Source organism: Hyperolius riggenbachi, chromosome 10 (assembly GCF_040937935.1).
Source record: "Hyperolius riggenbachi isolate aHypRig1 chromosome 10, aHypRig1.pri, whole genome shotgun sequence".
Lineage (NCBI taxonomy): Eukaryota > Metazoa > Chordata > Amphibia > Anura > Hyperoliidae > Hyperolius > Hyperolius riggenbachi.
The window spans coordinates 70,616,023-70,638,401 of record NC_090655.1 but is presented as its reverse complement, the minus strand read 5'-3'; the positions used below and the strand labels follow the sequence as shown (position 1 = coordinate 70,638,401).

Genomic DNA, 22,379 nt, shown 5'->3' with positions numbered 1-22,379 from the left:
TGTCATATTAAAACATAGGAACACTATTTTGCTGAATTTTTCTTTACCACCTAAGCTGGCTTCCCACAGTTTCAAAGGATGTTGACTCTCTGTTTTGTATTTTAAATTCTTCTGCAGGCAATCAAGTAGCACTCGACTTTACCCCATGAAATCATCCGAGGCAAGGCAGCCACTCCATCACGAGCCAAGTGCCTTTAAAAGAAAAAAAAAACGAACTTAAAAAATGAAACCACACTCTTCATAAATTGCCCTTACATTAAAATATTGCATTTTAATCACGCGGAATGGTGTTTATTCTGGAAGCAAGAGTGCCTGCCGTTTGATTTGTTTTACATATATTTAAATGATTCCAAGGCAAGGAATAATATGCAGTACATGGAAGCCTTCTCTTTCTCTCTCTCTCTAAAGAAAAAAAAATGCATTCGTACAGCTATGCATAATAATAACGTTATCTCCCATCAGGGGGCGCTCTCCCGTGGAAGCCAAGGCACGCAGTAGAGCACAATCCCAATGTAATAGGCTAATCAGCTCATACTAACAGAGGGAGCGCAGATTCACATCCTACATGCTCCGCTTGCGCTGCGAGCTGCAAAACTGTTGCGAGAAGCGATGCTGTGTACCGCCGGAGGAAGAAGGGAGCTTTCTGAGATCTCCTACACACTTGCCCTATCGGATTTATAACTGTGAGAAAGCAGCGTGCTTCAGAACGGACTCGAAATAGATTTCTGGCAGAGGAAGATCATGATCTATCTACAGGAGAGGCTGAACTGAGCGCTGTCCAATTTATCAGCTGTGTTGCGCTGCGCCCAAATTCTCTGCGTCGGTGTGGAGGGGGAGAGAGAGCAGAGAGCCTCCAAATAATGATGGTGCAAAGTGCTCATCTTTCAGAGGGAGCAAAGTCAGTGGATGTCTGGAAGCAGCAGCTCTGCCTGACTCACCACAATGCAGCTGGCAGAGGCTAGGTGCCTGTGGCCCCACAGGCAATAACTACACCTGAGGATCAGCTCTCCAATGCACGAAGAATGGGTACGTGTGCTGCTGGGATGCTGTTCTATGCCTTCTGCTTGGCAGCATGCCACCTCCATGCAAACATGTGCAAACATGCACTTACATACTTCTACACAGCACCAAGGCTGAGCTAGATGTACGAACCATAAGGAGAGGGATGCATAGCTAGATCAGGTGTCTGTGTGAATTATACTTCTGTTCACAGATACATGCGTATGCAAATGTTGATCATTTACTATAGTTATAAATATTGACTGCCAGCTACGCAAATTTGTATACTTAAAAAAAATAATCCATATCTATGCATAAGAATACTTACTAAAATAATCCATATCTGTGCATAAGAATACTTATTAAAATAACCTGTATCTATGCATTAGAATACTTAATAAAATAATACACATCTATCTATCTATGCATATTTATATTCATCCTATAGACTTATTATATGTTCCATTTGGATAGCAGCATGGTACAAAGAGGGCATTATATATTTGCCATGCATGACATAAGTAGAAGCCAATAGTTGCCATGTTATTACATGTTGTGTTTATATGCTTTACTTTATAACTCAGGATCCCACGTCCATTCATATTCACTCTGTAGCCTCCTTATTCCACGTCCTTCCATTCGATAGCAGCATGGTACAAATAAGGCATTATATTTTTGCCACCCATGACACAGTGATGAACAAGAGTTGCAATGTGAATACATGTTGTGTTTCTATGCTGTGCATTATAACTCACTTCCAGAGAATCACTTCCAGGCTTTTGCTTGTAGGTTTCAACCCTTATCGGTTATTAAGAGGATCAGCTGTATTCCTGCCTATAGCCCTGCTGGTTTACATGGCAATGCTCTCCTCTGCTGAACGTGGGTGCCCTACAGGATGTAGATGTGATGGAAAAATGTTTTATTGCGAGTCTCAGAAGCTGCAGGAAATCCCTCCATCAATATCCCCTGGATGTGTTGGGTTATCTCTCCGGTATAACAGCCTCTACTTACTGAAATATAATCAATTCAAAGGTCTTAATCAACTCACTTGGCTGTACGTAGACCATAACCATATTAGCAGCATTGATGAGAATGCATTCAATGGGATCCGCCGATTAAAGGAGCTTGTCCTAAGTTCTAATAGGATTTCCACTTTGCTAAACAACACCTTTAGACCAGTCACTAACCTAAGAAATTTGGATCTTTCCTACAACACCATTCAGAAGCTGGGTCTGGGCCAGTTCATGGGATTGAGGAAACTGCAGAGCTTACACTTAAGGTCCAATTTATTGCGAAACATTCCAGTTCGGATATTCCAGGACTGCAGAAATCTAGAAATCTTGGATCTAGGCTATAACCGGATACGAAGTTTGGCCAGAAATGTTTTTACGGGCATGATCAGGTTGAAAGAACTTCACTTAGAGCACAACCATTTCACCAAACTTAATCTAGCCCTCTTTCCCAGGTTGGTTAGCCTACAGAACCTGTACTTACAATGGAACAGGATCAGCTTCATAGGTCAAACCATGGCTTGGACTTGGACCTCATTACAAAGGCTTGACTTATCTGGTAATGAGATAGAAGCCTTCAGCGGCCCAAGTGTCTTTCAGTGTATGCCCAATCTACAGCGGCTTAACCTGGATTCCAACAAGCTGACCTTCATAGGCCAGGAAATCTTGGACAGCTGGGGGTCTCTCAACGATGTAGGTCTTGCTGGGAATATCTGGGAATGTAGCAGAAACATCTGTTCCTTGGTCAACTGGCTTAAAAATTTCAAGGGCCTGAGGGACAACACCATCCTTTGTGCCAGTCCTAAGGACCTGCAAGGGATGAACGTCATGCAGGCGGTCAAAAACTACAACCTTTGCAGCAAGAATGTTACTGAAAGCAGGGAACTTAAAACCTCTGGGCGGAATACAACTATGAAATACAAAATTATGAGAACTAAGGTTGAAAGCAACCATACCGTAACTCCAACTGTGTTAGTAGTGACAGCACCGGGCTATGACACCAGTGGTGGGGATGCAGATAGCGTTTCTCTACATAAAATCATAGCGGGAACTATAGCACTTTTCCTGTCCGTGTTAGTGATCGCCTTAGTAATCTATGTGTCATGGCGACGGTCTCCAGCAGGTGTGAGACATCTGCAGCAGGCTACACTTATGAAGACTCACGGCCAAACAAAAAGATCATCCCTGACACAGATTAGCTTAACGCCACAGGAATTTTATGTAGACTACAAGCCTGCTACCACCAGCAGAGAGACTTGTGAATCCATAAGCACTTCCGGCTCCTGCTCCTATACCAAGTCAGGTTCCAGGGAGTGTGAGGTATAAAGATGGCAAATGCACTTTCTTCTTATTTATTCTTTTTATTTTTATTTTTTTAGGATGATCTGGATTATTTTTTACTGGACTGCAACAATTTCACTTTCACTGTCACTTTCTTTCACTAGCAGTCATCTGTAGACAACATGTACATTTATGAATCTGTTTCTTTCTCCAACCAAAATTATAAAGAAATGGGACTTGTTTTGAAGAAAAGCCGATATAAAGTCACGGTGAGATGGTGTGCAATATATTGTGTTTCATGGTGCTGTTATTTTTTCTTTTTTTTTCTTTTGGATTAAAGTATGACATGTTTTCAGGTTTGGAGTGTTGAACTACCATTTCTTTTAAAACGGGCATTGGATTGATGGTGTGTTCCCTTCCTATCCTAAAAGGGGTGAATAGGTCTATAAAAGGATAGATACTGCTGATTTATTTAATGCATTGTTACTTCTGTGGATCCACATTTTTTTTCTTCCAGAGTGATATTTTAGCTATAAAACTTCATTTCATTCATAACCAGAGGCAACCTTCTAAAAGGCATATTATTTTTGACCTTATGAATCTCTCTTCAACCTCTGCAAACGTCTGTATGGTCTCAGCTTAATTTAGTATTCAGACAGGTCCTGTCTATGAGCCATCCAGGCTGATCTGACATCACAGCCAATAACAGGATCTGTGGAGAGATTTTCGCATACTTGGCTTTGGGTAAAAACAGGACAGGGGCATTATGGAATGAGATATGCTGCAGATAGCAACAAGGTGCAGTAATCCATAGCAACCAAAGACCAAATTCTGTTGCACTGATGAAACTGGTTGCTATGGGTTACAGCACTTTATATCATGTGAGGGAATAAAGCTGTAGGCTTTGAATAGCTGAAAAGCAGACAACTCACAATCAAAGGTGGTATTCATTTAAAAATGCCTTTTAGTGCATTTCTGTTTTTTTCTTTATTTTCTGCTTTTAGAGCATATTAAAGAGCAGAGGCTAATTGTGCTGTTTTGGTGTTTTGTCTTGGATCCCAGGTTGTTCTTATTGACTGGAAATCAGTTACGTGAGTCATAATTTAGGTTCTATTTTATCTTAGCAATGAAGCAGGTGGCATTTAGAGAAGAAATGAACACACAAAAACACTCAAGTAGCTATTCAGCAAGGCAAACTGACAATGCACTAAGTGCAGTTACCTGTTTTTTTTACCAGTTAAAGTTAACCATTCAGTGCAGGGACTTCAGTTAGCTAAAATCAAGTTAGATTGAATTGAAAGTGCTCTTTGAATGCCCACCACATCAGTATCACACTCAGCATTGTCTGATGATAACAGGACCCACAGAGGGTGACAGTTTTCTATTTTTGGTCAGATTGGGTGATGATCTGCTGTCTGTTGAATCAGTAGATGAACCTTCTCAGGTAGGGTTGCTACTTAGGGCCGGTTCACACTAGAGCGGATGCAAAATGGACACGGTAAGCACATCCGACCGACAGATGCGCTCTGTCCATTTTGCATCCGCCTGCAACAATTTCACCATCCGCTATGGCATTCACCCGTCCACTTCGATCATGTGCCCTACGTTGATCACTTGCGCTCGTACGCATCGCCGCTCTCTTGTCCCCCTGCCACTCGTTCTGTCTATATTCAGCTCGGAGGCTGGCAGAAGCATGGGTCTTTCCATAGGCTGCATTAGGCCAATTCTCCCTAGCAACAGGGAGAATTTTCATTGGTCCACCATAAACCAATTAAAATTCTACCTTTTCTGAAGGATTCCCATTGGTCTTTTGCAGCCCAGTGGAGATCCCTATACCTCTGCCAACCACCAGGCTGTGTACGGGGACAGAGCAGAGGCGGGCAGCAGGACACATGAGTATTATGTCACGGCGGCGATCGAAACAGGTGAAGTGAACGCGGCAACTAGCCTACTGTGAACAGACACTGTCCATTCTCATAGGCTTTCATTGCATACATTTTCCCATCCTGTCTGCAAAAATGTGCAAAGTTCGGACTCTGCGTCCTACTTATTGCAACGCGGCAAGCAGATCTGTTTTTTTTTTTATTTGGAGATGAATCCTATTTTGAATATTAGGATCCGCTTCCTGTGCTAAGTGGAGCTTAAAAAAGTTCCCAACAGGTATGTTTTTTAAGCATGTGTGAACTTGCCCTTATCCAATAATTTACTGCTAAAGTTCGTAGGCGAGAGTTGTGTTGGCAATGATAATAATATAAAAATGATGGTAGCTGCCCCCCCCCCCCCCAAAAAAAAAAAAAATGGTTGCAACCCTATTCTCAGAGGAAAACTAAATGGAGCAGTACCTGTGAAAGCAAGGGGGCCCAAATCTGAGAGGGACCCCCACCTATTATGCTTTCTTCCCTCTGATACAGGGTCCCATCCTCCAGGGGATCAAGTGATTTTAAGGCTACTCATGTTGTGGGTGTGAAGATCATAATGGCCATACTTGTTTTATGACCTTTGCAGTATATCCCTCAGGCTGTGGTAGTGACCAAGGAGGGGCAATGGTCGGGTGTGAACATTGGGGGGCCCGTCAAAGTTTTGCTGGGGGTCCCCATGATTTGTAGTTACCCCCCTGTTGGGTGAGTTTGTCTGAATGTTGTTGCTCTTCCCATGATTAAGCCTTCTTCCAGTCTCCCGCAGTCCATCAGGTCCCTCAGAGTCCTCCCTATCCTCTCCAGTGTGCCATTGTCCACCTCCAAAAGATTGCTTGTTGGTCACGTGCCTCCCAGATCACGCTCCTGTGGCTGGGAGTGTCCTGTGTAAGCACCGTTGAAGTCATTTCAAACTGTGCACATGGAGAACACTCCCAGCAGTAGGGAATGTAATCGAGGAGGTACATAGCAACACATGCACTCATGCACTCCCCCATCTAGCAGATCTTTTAGTGGGGACAGCGGCACACTGGTGGGGAATTGGAAGGACCTGATAGACTGCAGGGAGCTGGAAGAAGCCCCAGGGAAGGTGCAACTCCACTACCACCCCCCCCCCCCCCACACACACACACACACACACACACCCCACCTCAGGTTTCTCTACAGTGTAATATCAGATGTGCAGGAAATAAAGTGATTTCTCTTTTTCAAAATGTACATGTTGCACTAGGCAAAATTTGCATTGGGAAAAGGCCAGTGAATTGGGAGAAGAGACACCCAAAATCCTCTTAAGGTGGCCATACACCATGTGGTTTTTTTTCTTTAGATCTTTTATAATCAGTTCATTTTCTTATTAATTTTATTGTTTGAAAAATCAAACCAGCCCACCATACACTATTATTTTTTTAAAAAAATGTATCAGAAATTTTCACCATGGCTGATAAATAAAGAGATTGTAAATGCAGTAAATGTGATCGATTTTTCCAGTAAAAAAAATTCCTTTTGAACATTTTGGTTGGACTGTGTATGGCCACTTTTACCCTCTCCCTCCTCCACTGCCTCTAAGCAACACTTAATAATAGCAATGGTATAGATTGGATCCTCAGGCATGGAATCTTTGGCCAATGAGTGCTTTGTTGAAGTTGGTTTACTTTTGATAGCCCACCTCCTCAATATAGTTATATAGTAATCAGCCCTTCCTAGAGACCATTATAAGAGCAATACCACCTCATCACTGATTGCACCAATCAGCCCTTTATAAAGATGGTGAGAGGTGGACAGTCAGGGCTAAGAAAAATTAATTAGCAACTGGTGAGCAAGAGGAGGACACAAAGGCACTAACTGCCCAGAAACGTTTAGCCAAATATATACTTTGCTGATTGTTGACCTTCTGATTATCAATATATTGTAATCAGCTTAATTAGCACTGTTTGTGGAACAGTGACAGAGGTAGCCTGCTGTAATTATTTTTATATCAGGGGTCGTGTTAAAGTATGCCCGGCCCGAGGCTAAGCTATCTAAAGTAAGCACAGAGATATGTGTTCATGTTGGATCTACATGCCTCTGTGTGTTGTTTCCTCCTCTCCTCATTACCCCTGGTCCCTAAAATCATTCTTTGAAAAATTTTACTTTCGCGGTAAAGAAAAAATATCTAACAAGAAGAGGCAGGCTTACTGCAATGGGTCCCTTGCTCCCATTCCTTCCTCTTCCTTGCCCCACGCACTCCCCTTAAAGAATACATGATGCATAGTAAAGTAATGCAGCTTTACTTACCTGGGATTTCTTCCAGCCCCTAGTTACCCTGTCGTCAGCTGTCCCCTCTGTAGGGGTTGGTGACCTGGCCAGGTCGGCTGCTACTTCACATGCACGGGTGTCGGGAGTGTTCTATGCAGGCGCTCCTGCACCATGCTCACAGGTCCGGATTTGTACTTTTTGCCGCCCAAGGCCTACTATCACCAGCTGCCCCCGGCCCCACGGCATCCTAAATTCCTCCTCAACATGGTAGGGATTAGATTGTAGGCTCCTCTGAGGACAGTTAGCGACATGATGGCAGGGATTAGATTGCAAGCTCCTTGGCGGGCGGCACATGTGGTGAGTGACAGGTAGCTCAGAGTTCACTGTAGTGCCTGTTTGCTGCCTTTTCATCCCCTGAGTGCCAGATCCAGGTGTTGGTAGCCGCCCCCCACTGTGTGTAAACTCTGTGTAGCAAAATGAATGTTCGGTGGGCTAACTGCTACTGCCACCCTGCTGCTTTACAGCCCGCCCCTTGCTTTCCTGGTGCCCTAGGCCATGGCCTTTGTGGCCTTGCCAGAAATCTGGCCATGCATGCTCCTATCAAATAATTTCCTGCATAGCCCATTGACTTCAGTGACTTCTGCCACTGCTGCATTGTCATATGGCAACATGCTGCAGACTTTGCATAGGCTCGGCAGCAATTCACTTTGGAAGCTTCCAGTGCAACGTGACGTGGTAAGTGTACAAGGCCCCATACACTTGCATTGCTTTTGCCTTGCCCTGCGGTAAAACAGGGTAACGCAACACACGCTTGCAATGCAAGTGTAAAAGGGGCCTTAAGGGTGATAGGAGGGTACATTTCCACAAGCCTCTTTCTTTCTGCTGAAAATCCACATTTTTAAGGAGTGATTGAGGAGAGGAACTGACAACTCACAGAGGTATTTGGATCCACCAGCATGAACATACCTTTGTGCTGACCTAAGGTAGTTTTGCTTTGGTATACGTTAATGGTCAGCATTCTACGTTACCAATAGGCCTGTAGACTCTTTCAGTGATGTTTAAGGGCACACTAAATCCTCAGCGTATCAGGAAAATATGAAATTAGATGTTTTGTTTCACGCTCTACCTGTTTGTTTGACTGTCAAGTTGTATATGTTGAGGGAATATCTTGTTGTTGGGCTATAAAGTAAGGATAGGGAAGCAGCATAGAACCTTGTTGTCCATCACCAAGAGCTAAACAATGGCTTTTGTAGCCTAGTGCATTTTGCATATTTCTGTTGCCTCTTGCAATGCCATGATACATAGGCTGCATTGTATTAGCTGACACTCATGGGAAGAGAGTTCTTTCTGTAGTGCTTGTACTGGAAGGTACTGTAGATAAGCATTGGGCATCATCGAAGCCTTACAGTTGAAGCTGACATAAACATCTAGAGACTGCTTACTTGGAACTAGGGTTATTTTACTAAGGCTGTACAGAGAGGACTAAAAGTGAAGAACCTGATTGTACCTGGCCTGGATATATTAGATATTTGGCCCAATTCACTTTTTCTTCAATCAAGTTTCCTTCTAGGAGATAATTTTTCATCTTCTGCGTAAAATAACTTTTCAGCACTAGCAATAGAAAAAATACCAAAAAAAAGTAGGTGATAAAGTACTGCCAAAATTATTTTATTTTCTTGTTCGCTGGTGGCTTACAAGGCTTTTTTAAAAAAACACAATTTATGCGCATAGTGTTTTAAGGCATTTTATTTATAAGATTTAAAAATATCACCCCGGAGAAAATTTATGAGAAAAAGTAAATTGGATTGGGCCAATTGTAGGAGGTAGAATCTTGCAGCTTGTGTCCAGGTCATAGCAGACATTTACAAGGGTTTATCAAAGGTTAGCATAATAGCAACTATGCAGTTATACTTCAGTGCAACCTAAAATTTGTTACTGTTGTTATGTGGTCAGCTGGTATTCCACTAAACTGTAAGCAGTCCTTTTCATGGTCAAATATGGCACAAATGAGCATTGCAAACATGTACTAGCTAATAGCTGACAACTTTTAGTAATCATTGGCTAGTGATATGTGACTACTTGTTGTGCGTTCCAATAAACAGAGAGCAGCAAAGCAGTTACCAAAAGTCTCGCTTTGGTGATGCTGTTTTTTTCAGTGTGGCGGCAATATCCACTTGTCTAACTGTGACTTGATTCCCTTTCCTCCCTCTTAAGCTCAACACACACCATACAATCTTGGTTGTACAGATTTACCAAATCTATGTAGTATAAGGGCCAACAGATTGAAAATACCTTGAATGATTGATTGGATAAGCTCCTATACTACATGAAAGTGGTAAGATTGAACAACCAAGATTGTATGGTGTGTGTTGAGCCTAACATTGATACTTTTTCATTCCTAATCTTAACTCCCACCCCTGTTAACCTTTTCCTAATGCCTCACCCTAACCTCTGCAGTGTTAAAACCTTTCTGATGCCAAATCTTTTTTTTTTTTAACAAATACGTTTTATTGAGTGTTTCACAAAAGAAAACAGAGAACCTGAACACCTACATACATGTACATGAAAAGAACATTCCCTTAAAGTATCGGAATATCCCCCCACCACCCTCTATCCCACGGTCTCGAACCCGCACAGTCACCTAATACCAGCGCACAGCTCAATATAAGCTATTGATTCTGTGAATCATAATCGATACCTTGATTTTTCAGATGTTCAATCCATGGAATCCAAATGCTGTCAAACTTGAGAGTACAATTTCTTTGCAGATATGTTAACTTATAAAATGGCAAAGCAGTATTTATCATTGTTATCCATTCTGGAACCGTTGGAGGTCCCTGTCGCATCCAGTGAAATATAATATTCTTTCTGACATAGAAACACAAAAGGTCCCACCGTAACGTCAGTTTCCTGTTAGGGGCTATATCTCCTGCAACTCCCAAAAGATGTAAGCTCACCTGAAGTGAGAAGGATATGAAGGCTGACATATAACCCCACCCTCTCCATCAATGTTACTGCATGTTACTGTCTAACCTCAACTTTCCCCCGAATGTTAGTCCTTTTCTGATGCCTAGCTCTAACCACCCGCCACCCTCCCCTCCCCATCAATGTTATCTCCTTCCTAACGTCTAACGCCAGCTTTCCCCTAATGTCAGCCCCTTTTCTGATGCCTATCTCTAACCACCCACCACCCTCCCTTCCCCATCAATGTTCTCTCCTTCCTAAGGTCTAACACCAGAAGGAAATGGCAGCGCTTCCAAACAGACGCTGCACCTGAATTGACTACCTGCACAGGTATGCAGAGCTCAAATAACGGGCAGGTTACACACCTTGCATTCAAAACAGGTACAGTAAAGGGGGGCGTTAGCTTCAGCATAAGTTGTGCACAAATTATCCCTAATAGACTCTCCAACGGCGGTGACGTGCCCCATAGGAGAGAAACTAACCACTAATCTAGCAGTGAAACATATAAAAAAGTGAAGCATGTTCAAACAATGAAAATTGTCCAAAAAAAAAAGAAGAAAAAAAGGTTAAAACCTCAAACTAATGTAACAGTGAAACATATTCAACAGTGAAACATATCCAACAGTGAACCCTAGCTAGTCTAAAATTAAAATCATAATCCTTACCTGGTGCAGCTAGCCATAAATGGTATACACATTTGTTCAGAAGACAGCAAGCAATGGGCAGCGCTCACAGGCTGCAAGTGAAGTGAAAGCTCCAGAGATATGCCCAGCCCCTTGGGGCTAAATACACACCTTGAATACAAATCAGATGCAAATTATGTGCTAACACTAATCTAAATTCTAAAATTTGAATGCAAGCTGACACCCCTGGAGGCAGCTAGCCTGAAGTATACTTAAGTTTTGTACAGCAGAAGGAAATGGCAGCGCTTCCAAACAGACGCTGCACCTGAATTGACTACCTGCACAGGTATGCAGAGCTCAAATAACGGGCAGGTTACACACCTTGCATTCAAAACAGGTACAGTAAAGGGGGGCGTTAGCTTCAGCATAAGTCCCCCTTTACTGTACCTGTTTTGAATGCAAGGTGTGTAACCTGCCCGTTATTTGAGCTCTGCATACCTGTGCAGGTAGTCAATTCAGGTGCAGCATCTGTTTGGAAGCGCTGCCATTTCCTTCTGCTGTACAAAACTTAAGTATACTTCAGGCTAGCTGCCTCCAGGGGTGTCAGCTTGCATTCAAATTTTAGAATTTAGATTAGTGTTAGCACATAATTTGCATCTGATTTGTATTCAAGGTGTGTATTTAGCCCCAAGGGGCTGGGCATATCTCTGGAGCTTTCACTTCACTTGCAGCCTGTGAGCGCTGCCCATTGCTTGCTGTCTTCTGAACAAATGTGTATACCATTTATGGCTAGCTGCACCAGGTAAGGACTATGATTTTAATTTTAGACTAGCTAGGGTTCACTGTTGGATATGTTTCACTGTTGAATATGTTTCACTGTTACATTAGTTTGAGGTTTTAACCTTTTTTTCTTCTTTTTTTTTTTTTGGGACAATTTTCATTGTTTGAACATGCTTCACTTTTTTATATGTTTCACTGCTAGATTAGTGGTTAGTTTCTCTCCTATGGGGCACGTCACCGCCGTTGGAGAGTCTATTAGGGATAATTTGTGCACAACTTATGCTGAAGCTAACGCCCCCTTTACTGTACCTGTTTTGAATGCAAGGTGTGTAACCTGCCCGTTATTTGAGCTCTGCATACCTGTGCAGGTAGTCAATTCAGGTGCAGCATCTGTTTGGAAGCGCTGCCATTTCCTTCTGCTGTACAAAACTTAAGTATACTTCAGGCTAGCTGCCTCCAGGGGTGTCAGCTTGCATTCAAATTTTAGAATTTAGATTAGTGTTAGCACATAATTTGCATCTGATTTGTATTCAAGGTGTGTATTTAGCCCCAAGGGGCTGGGCATATCTCTGGAGCTTTCACTTCACTTGCAGCCTGTGAGCGCTGCCCATTGCTTGCTGTCTTCTGAACTAAGGTCTAACACCAGCTTTCCCCTGATGTCAGCCCCTTTTCTGATGCCTAGCTCTAACCACCCTCCCCTCCCCATCAATGTTCTCTCCTTCCTAATGTCTAACACCAGCTTTCCCCTGATGTCAGCCCCTTTTCTGATGCCTAGCTCTAACCACCCACCACCCTCCCCTCCAGGGGCGTAACTAGAAATCACTGGGCCCCCCTGCGAATATTTGGATGGGGCCCCCCCCATAGGTGCCAAATAATCGTAATGGGGCAGCGTTTCACTGTAAATTAATTGTAAAGTGGGCAGCATTTTACCAGACAATCGTAATGTGGGCCAGAAAATCGTAATGTGGGCAGAGTTCACCAGAAAATCGTAATGTGGGCCTTTAGAAAATCATAATGTGGGCAGAGTTCACCAGAAAATCGTAATGTGGGCACCAGTCACCAGAAAATAGTAACGTGAGCAGCAGTCACCAGAAAATTGTAACGTGGGCAGCATTCACCAGAAAATCCTAATGTGGGCAGCAGTCACCAGAATATCGTAATGTGGGCAGCAGACACCAGAAAATCCTAATGTGGGCAGCAGTCACCAGAAAATCCTTATGTGGGCAGCAGTCACCAGAAAAATCGCAATGTGGGCAGCAGTCACCAGAAAATCGCAACGTGGGCAGCAGTCACCAGAAAATCCTAATGTGGGCAGCAGTCACCAGAAAATCCTAATGTGGGCAGCATACACCAGAAAATCGTAATGTGGGCAGCAGACACCAGAAAATCGCAATGTGGGCAGCAGACACCTGAAAATCGCAATGTGGGCAGCAGACACCTGAAAATCGTAATGTGGGCAGCAGACACCTGAAAATCGTAATGTGGGCAGCAGACACCTGAAAATCGTAATGTGGGCAGCAGACACCTGAAAATCGTAATGAGGGCAGCAGACACCTGAAAATCGCAATGTGGGCAGCAGTGACCAGAAAATCGCAATGTGGGCAGCAGTGACCAGAAAATCGTAATGTGGGCATCAGACACCTGAAAATCACAATGTGGGCAGCAGACACCTGAAAATCGTAATGTGGGCAGCAGACACCAGAAAATCGCAATGTGGGCAGCAGACACCAGAAAATCGCAATGTGGGCAGCAGACACCAGAAAATCCTAATGTGGGCAGCAGACACCTGAAAATCGTAATGTGGGCAGCAGACACCTGAAAATCGTAATGTGGGCAGCAGACACCTGAAAATCGTAATGTGGGCAGCAGACACCAGAAAATCATAATGTGGGCAGCAGACACCAGAAAATCGCAATGTGGGCAGCAGTGACCAGAAAATCGCAATGTGGGCAGCAGTGACCAGAAAATCATAATGTGGGCAGCAGGCACCTGAAAATCACAATGTGGGCAGCAGACACCTGAAAATCGTAATGTGGGCAGCAGGCACCTGAAAATCACAATGTGGGCAGCAGACACCTGAAAATCGTAATGTGGGCAGCAGACACCTGAAAATCGTAATGTGGGCAGCAGACACCAGAAAATCGCAATGTGGGCAGCAGACACCAGAAAATCACAATGTGGGCAGCAGACACCAGAAAATCGTAATGTGGGCAGCAGACACCAGAAAATCGCAATGTGGGCAGCAGACACCAGAAAATCGCAATGTGGGCAGCAGACACCAGAAAATCGCAATGTGGGCAGCAGACACCAGAAAATCGCAATGTGGGCAGCAGTGACCAGAAAATCGTAATGTGGGCAGCAGACACCAGAAAATCACAATGTGGGCAGCAGACACCAGAAAATCACAATGTGGGCAGCAGACACCTGAAAATCGTAATGTGGGCAGCAGACACCAGAAAATCGCAATGTGGGCAGCAGACACCAGAAAATCGCAATGTGGGCAGCAGTCACCAGAAAATCGCAATGTGGGCAGCAGACACCAGAAAATCGTAATGTGGGCAGCAGTGACCAGAAAATCACAATGTAGGCAGCAGTGACCAGAAAATCGTAATGTGGGCAGCAGACACCTGAAAATCGTAATGTGGGCAGCAGACACCAGAAAATCACAATGTAGGCAGCAGACACCTGAAAATCACAATGTAGGCAGCAGACACTAGAAAAAAAAATGCACCTGTGAAAAAAAACCAATTCACTTACCTGACAGAAGTCTTCTCCTCTCCCGGCATCTGGCTCGCAGCTCCCCGAGTCCTCCTGCAGCACATCTCCCGCGCTGACAGGCAGAGTGCAGGGCTACGGCAAGATGGCTGCCGAAGCCCTGTACTAGAGACACAAATAGTCTCCAGTGTAGGGCTTCTTCGGCGGCCATCTTGCCGTAGCCCTGCTCTGCCTGCCGGAGACTATGCAGGCTGCTGGTGGAGCGGGGCTGCGGGGAATGAACTGCGGCCAGTTGAGCACCTTGCTGGGGGGTCCAGAGCAGCGCTCCCCCCACGCACAGTGAGCGGGCCCCAGAGCAGCCCCGGGCGGCCGGGCCCCCCTGCGGCTGAGAGAGTCGCATCCCCGGTAGGTACGCCGGTGGTGACAGCCTTTCCTCCTCCGGGCCCCTGACTTGCTAGGGGCCCCCCTGCAACTGCAGGGGCTGCAGGGTCTATTCCTACGACCCCTGCTCCCCTCCCCATCAATGTTATCTCCTTCCTAACGTCTAACGCCAGCTTTCCCCTTAAGTCAGCCCCTTTTCTGATGACTAAGCCTGCTTCATTAAATTAAACCCTTTCTAGAGAATACAACATATAGCTGCAGCACATGTTGAATGGGCGCTTGGAGATGTTGACAATATTGGTTATGTAATATAACCGATATTTTACTATAAACTTGCCCGGCCCCTGTTCTCATACTAACCCCTCCCTTCTAATGCTTAACATTAACATGCCTTCTAAAGCCTAACACTTGCCTCCCCTTCTAATGCCTAACACTAACCCCTCTCCTAATGCCTAACGCTAACTCCCCTTCTAATGGCCAACTCTCACCCCCACATCCTTCCTAAACCTTATCATGACTAAGTTATTTAGTCAGTGTTTTCCCATAGTAAAAATCTTTCCTGTCTCTGATTTACATTCTGACATTTACTACATGGTGACATTTTTACTGCTGGCAGGTGATGTCACTGGAAGGAGATGCTGCTTGCTTTTTTGGCAGTTGGACCCAGCTATAAACAGCTGTTATTTCCCACAATGCAATGAGGTTCACAGACAGGAAACTGTCGGGACCATGGTCCTGACATCACACTGTGGGAGGCATTTCACCACAATATCAGCCATACAGAGCCCCCCGATGATCCATTTGTGAAAAGAAAAAGATTTCCCATGGGAAAGGTGATATTAGCTACTGATTGGTATAAAGTTCAATTCTTGTTCACGGTTTCTCTCCAATCATCAGGTATTTCATGACAGTTGGTCATCTTGTTCAGAACGTTTTCCTCTTGTGATATATAAGATTATTGTGATGTAACTGCCCATTAGTGTTGGGCCGAACCTCCGATTTTAGGTTCGCGAACCGGGTTCGCGAACTTTCGCGAAAGGTTCGGTTTGCGTTAAAGTTCGCGAACCGCAATAGACTTCAATGGGGATGCGAACTTTGAAAAAAAAAAATAATTATGCTGGCCACAAAAGTGATGGAAAAGATGTTTCAAGGGGTCTAACACCTGGAGGGGGGGATGGCGGAGTGGGATACATGCCAAAATTCCCCGGGAAAAATCTGGATTTGACGCAAAGCAGCGTTTTAAGGGCAGAAATCACATTGAATGCTAAATGACAGGCCTAAAGTGCTTTCAAACATCTTGCATGTGTATACATCAATCAGGTAGTGTAATTAAGGTACTGCTTCACACTGACACACCAAACTCATCGTGTAACGCACCGCAAACAGGTATGCGCACTGATGCGGTGGGTTCACTGAACAGAACAGGTATGCAGTGGCGGGTTCACTAAACAGAACAGGTATACAGTGGCGGTTCACTAAACAGAACAGGTATGCAGTGGCGGGTCCACTGAACAGAACAGGTATGCAGTGGCGGGTTCACTTAACTGCACAGGTATGCGCACTGATGCGGTGGGTTCACTGAACAGAACAGGTATGCAGTGGCGGGTCCACTGAACAGAACAGGTATGCAGTGGCGGGTTCACTAAACAGAACAGGTATACAGTGGCGGTTCACTGAACAGAACAGGTATGCAGTGGCGGGTTCACTAAACAGAACAGGTATGCAGTGGCGGGTCCACTGAACAGAACAGGTATGCAGTGGCGGGTTCACTTAACTGCACAGGTATGCGCACTGATGCGGTGGGTCCACTGAACAGAACAGGTATGCAGTGGCGGGTTCACTAAACAGAACAGGTATACAGTGGCGGTTCACTAAACAGAACAGGTATGCAGTGGCGGGTCCACTGAACAGAACAGGTATGCAGTGGTGGGTTCACAGCACAGGTATGCAGTGGTGGGTTCACAGCACAGGTATGCAGTGGTGGGTTCACAGCACAGGTATGCAGTGGTGGGTTCAATGAACAGGTATACAGTGGCGGGTCCACTGAACAGAACAGGTATGCAGTGGTGGGTTCACAGCACAGGTATGCAGTGGTGGGTTCACAGCACAGGTATGCAGTGGTGGGTTCACAGAACAGGTATGCAGCCAGACAGGAACAAGCTAAGCCTAACTAATCTTTCCCTGAGAGACAGTCTGCAGCAGCTCGCCCTACTCTGACTAATGCAGGCACACGAGTGGCCGTAATGGCCGCCGCTGCCTGCCTTATATAAGGGGGGGTGGGGCTCCAGGGGCTAGTGTAGCCTAATTGGCTACACTGGGCCTGCTGACTGTGATGTAGAGGGTCAAAGTTGACCCTCCATGTGCATTATGGGGCGAACCGAACTTCCGCAAAGGTTCGCCTGCGGGACGCGAACGCGAACCACTGAAGTTCGCATGGAACCGTTCGCAGGCGAACCGTTCGGCCCAACTCTACTGCCCATACAAATTTAATGGTATGTTTGCTTCTCAACACTTTCTAACATGTACTTCTAGATACTGTGTGTTAACGAGCATGTTGCCATAGCAATCCCCATGCTATAAAAAATAATGTGCATGTTATAGCATGCAGCGTGCGGGTTACGTTATGCTCGCGGGCATTAAGCACTGAGCATATTTTGAACTTAGCCTAACAGACATGCTCATTTCTATGTATAGACAGTAATAGTGCAATGTCAACATCAACCTATCAGAGAGTTTATTTTACACTTGTCATATCCAATGTCATCTTCGATCTAATTGGAACACAAACAATTGTTAGTACGCACATGTAGGTAGATTAATTATTACTTCATAAGCATCACCACTGGAAGATCATAAACAGATTTTTTGGTCATAAAGTGGACCTGCACGGGACAGAAGGAAAACATAAAGAAATACTCCCTGTATGTATTTAGAAAGTTTAGCCGGTCTAATTCCCCCTTGCCTGTGACTAATCACCACTGTAATTTGATCTCTCAGCTGTCTCAGCTCAGGAATCTCTTCTGCCATGGCAGAAGAGCTAATTTGTAAACACAGGATGTTAACAATATAAAAGCAGGAAGTAGGCATGCTGCAGATTTATTGCTGGATTTGTATCAGCTGTAGCAAAGAAATGTTTTTCTTTAAAGGCTATTATGCTGTTGCGGATCTTTTAGAGCAGAGAGGAAGTTCTGCGTTCAGGTCCGCTTTCATGTGGGTTTTCTTCCAGGTTCAGGTTCAGGTCCGCTTTTAAGAGTCGACGGTTTTTAAAAATTCAGAGACAGGCACATGTACAAGTTATGCGTCTCTGGGCTTCAAGGAAAAAGGGAAAAGTTAAGCTGACAATTATCTGTCGTGTCATCAGTTTAAAAACAATTTGTTCCTTTCCCTGTCAGGCTCAGCCACCTTCTGATCTCATTGTTGCTAAACTCTAATGTAATCCCTACCTAAACCTACTACGGCACACTCAGATCCTAGTCACATATGCATGCAGTCAGTGAAGCAGAAAGACACTTGACTGAACTTGTGCCCTTACGCTTGATCTCCGAAGAAGAACATATTTTAGCAAAAGGAAAATACTGGATAATAGATGCAGCCTCTGGGTAAGAATAGACTTTGTTCTCCGCTTGCTGCTATACATGACTGTTCTTATGCTGCTTGCATAATGCGTGTTGCATGGTAAGAACTTGTACATAGCTGCAGACACCAAATGCTCCACTTACTGTAGTAGTTACGAACAACACTGAGTGAGGGATGTTTGTTGATTATGTGATTGTAAAGACTGCATTCAAGCTTGAGGGCCATTTCACACTGAGACGGTGTGGTAAATTTACCGCACCGCAACCTAATGCTAATCTATGGGGAAGTTCACACTCCCCACGTTGCAGTACGCTGCACTGGAAGTGCCTTATCTAATGCGCTTCAATACCTACATTACTGCTCGGGTCCTGCGTTGGGCCGGAACTCATGTAAGTCTATGGTAACGCGCGTACTTTAAAAAAAAAACCACTACAATTATCTGCTTCACGCATGCGCAGAAGCGTATTTTAGAAATATGCTTCCGGATGCCAGATGGGGAATATCCCATAGTAACACGGTATTCCTCGAAGGCACGTTTCTGGCAATATGCAGTGTGAAGCCAGCCTCAATATTTAGCCTGTATTTTATGTGACAATTGGTATTGTTCTGATATTTTTCTTGCAGCTCTTTGCAAAAACATTTGCGTAATTCAGCTGGTGGCATAGTGCATAGCTCACTTGCCTTGTAGTGCTGGGGTTGCTGGTTCAAATCTAGGCTTGGACACTATCTGCATGGAGTTTGTATGTTGTGTTAAAGTGGAGCTGAACTCTTGCACAGGACAGAAGGAAAACAGAGAGAAATGTACACTTTATGTATCATAATTAAAGAGTTTAGCCTGTCTAATCCCCCATCATCTGTGACTAATCACCACTGTAATTTGATCTCTCAGCTGTGTCAGCTCAGGAATCTCATCTGCCTCAGCAGAGCAGCTAATTTGTAAACACAGAATGTTAACCCTATGTCTGTTTCCATGAACACTACAGATTTATTGTGGGACTTGTATCAGCTGTAAAGAAGAGATGTTTTTATATAAAGGTTATTATGCTGCTGCTTATCTTTTAGAGGGGAAGTTCTGAGTTCAGATCCGCTTTAATGTGGGTTTTCTTCGACATCTCAAAAATAAACCAATATGGTAAAGAGGACCTGTAGTGAAAATAACAGAATTAATGAAATTGCTGACAGGACTAAGGATGTCACCACCATGTGATGTCAGAATGTAAATCAGGATGAGCAAAGATTTTACAATGGGCAAACACGGACTAAGTTATTTAGACATTGTTGCTATGTGTAAAATCTTTGCTCATGTTGATTTACATTCTAAAATTCTTCACAGGTGGCAACGTCTTTAGTCCTGTCAGGTGCAGCTCTGCAGAATGTTTGTTCCTGAGAATACCGAAGCCAGTGAAAATAATGCCTAGTCTCCCAGAATGCTCTGGGAGGAAAATTCTGCATAGCTAAGCTAAACAGCCTAGGCTAAGCATCACTGAGAGGGAGGGGATTCATACCAATTTAGCCTTTATTTTATTTGACAATTGGTATTGAAGGACAAATAGAGAGCTAATTCTGTGGTTAAAGGACTTACTAGATCAAATTATAAAAAAAAGTTAAATACCTTTTTAAATTCTTTATGTATGGAGGACACCATCGACGCCCTCCCATTCATTCCACCTTACCCCCGCTTCAATAGCCCCCACCAGTCGGGTCCTAACTCCACCGAACGGGTCAGGTTGAAATTCCCCACTCAATATGGCCGCCACAGATGTCTGCGGCTGCGCAGTCCGTATAGACCTCCTCCCCCAGCGTCATCAATCCATAACTGATTGATGACGCGGCGGGAGGAGGCCCTAGAGCTGCGCAGCCGCAATCGCATCTATGTGGACTGCGCAGCCGCGGCCATCTGTGGCGGCCATATTGAGGGGGGAATTTTAACCAAGGCGGAATGAATGGGAGGGCGTCGATGGCGTCCTCCATACATAAAGAATTTAAAAAGGTATTTCACTTTTTTTATAATTTGAGCTCGTAAGTCCTTTAACCACAGAATTAGCTCTCTATTGGTCCTGTGCTGGTAATAATCACTTCTATAGATTGAATAGTAGTAATCATTAACAAACTGTTCCCCATCCCCTTCTTGCACCTCTGACACTGTGGTTGTCCTCGGCAGGTTGTAGTGCGCCGTATCAATTGTTATGTATAGAGTGCTTTGGGGGGAGGGGGGGAATGATGTAAAACTTGCACTGGGGCCAATAGCTCCTCAACTACGCCAACGGGAAAGACAGACTGTTGTCAGACAGACGCGATGCAGAGTGTCTGTGAGCAGGTGCAGTGGTGTGAACTCCTTCATAGAAATCCATATCTTCTTTTTCTCCGGCATTCCTTCTTTGTCCTCCAGTGAAAGGAATGATGTAAAGAAGCTAGCTTTAAGCACTGATTCTTCCCACTGATCAAGCCTAAGGGCTCAGACACACTAAGGGCCCTTTTCCACTACAGCGTTTGCGACTGCTTAATCGCAAAACCGCAAACTGCTAGTGATTTTAAAATCGCTACGGTTTGCTTTTTAACATAGGAATCGCGGTAGGTAATTTCCACTACCGCAATTCGTTTTTTACTTGATCGCGATCGCGCCGCGGAGCGACTTTTGCCGCGATTTTGCTATGCAGTGCATAGCATAGCAAAATTGCGGCCGCGAACGTCGGGGAATCGCCGGTAATTGCGATTCAGGAATCGCCAGCGTTCAGCGTGAACGCTAGCGACTGCAAGTGGAAAAGGGCCCTAAGGCCTAGTGCACATTAGAGCGGTTCTGCTGCGGTTTGCAATCCGCTTGCGGGTGCGGATCCGCTTGGGTAATGTATTACAATGGGCTGGTGCACACCAGAGCGGGAGGCGTTTTGCATTCTGCCTCAATGTTAAGTATAGGAAAAATGCAAACCGATCTGAAAAACGGCACTTCAGAGCGGTTTGCCAGGCGTTTTTGTTACAGTAGCTGTTCAGTAACAGCTTTACTGTAACAATACATGAAATCTGCTACACCAAAAACGCTTCCCAAAACCGCAAAATGCTAGCTGAAACGCTACAGAAAAATAAGAAAAAGCGTTTCAAAATCTGCTAGCATTTTGCGGATCTGCTAGTGTTTTTTGCTGTGCACCAGGCCTACAAGCGCTTTTCTGGGCATTTTTTAGCCATCAGAGCTTTCTGAGAGCTTTTTTTAATAAACGCTCCCATTGACTTACATTAAAATCACAGTAAAATCGCAATTGTGGTAAAATTGTGCAATGTTACTGTGATTTTAATGTAAGTCAATGGGAACTTTTTTAATGTAAGTCGATGGGAGCTTTTATTTAAAAGTTCTCAGAAAGCTGTGATGGCCAAAAAGTGCCCAAAAAGCGCTAAGGGCCCATTCACACTTAAAATTGCAAAACGCTAGCATTTTTTGCACAAGTGATTTTACCACGATTATCGCTGTAAAAATCACTGGACACTTACGCGATTTCAGAGCGATAACGATCAGCGCTTTAATAGCACTGTACCGTGATCGCTCCAGAATCGTCCCAAAAATGCTGCAAGTAAAACGTTTGCGATTGTCGCTAATTGCAAAACGCTTGCAATCAGCACCAATCGCGGCAGGGAGAACACTGCCATAGGGTAGCAAAGCACTAGCGCTTGAGCGATTAGCAGCAATCGCCCACTTATCGCTTAGGTGTGAATGGGCCTTTATAGTGTGTCTGAGCCCTAACTGCTCACCCTGGGCAGCTGTTCCATTCTTGGACCAGCTTTTGCACATCTGCCTGCAGAAATCAGTGCCATTAAACCAAAACTCCTGGAGAGGCGACATTAAACAATCCCATTTCGTTTTTGCAACTTAATTTGGAATATCCAGTCATTTGTTTAAAATCTGCTGTGAATGA

General features: G+C 44.4%; 1 protein-coding gene across 2 annotated transcripts in view; it reads left to right on the top strand.

The window, feature by feature from the left end:
• The first annotated feature begins 552 nt into the window (after positions 1-552).
• LRRTM3 (leucine rich repeat transmembrane neuronal 3) overlaps positions 553-22,379 on the top strand; it is a 349,591-nt gene continuing 327,764 nt past the window's right edge. Inside the window, exons 1-2 of one of the 2 annotated variants that reach the window (XM_068258132.1) lie at positions 553-1,026; positions 1,789-3,639. In XM_068258132.1, the coding sequence (XP_068114233.1) occupies positions 1,023-1,026; positions 1,789-3,335 (1,551 nt within the window). In that variant the 5' untranslated portion in view covers positions 553-1,022 and the 3' untranslated portion in view covers positions 3,336-3,639. Of the gene's footprint in view, positions 1,027-1,420; positions 3,640-22,379 lie in introns of those variants that run through there. The other variant, XR_011024517.1, reaches the window with a different exon arrangement.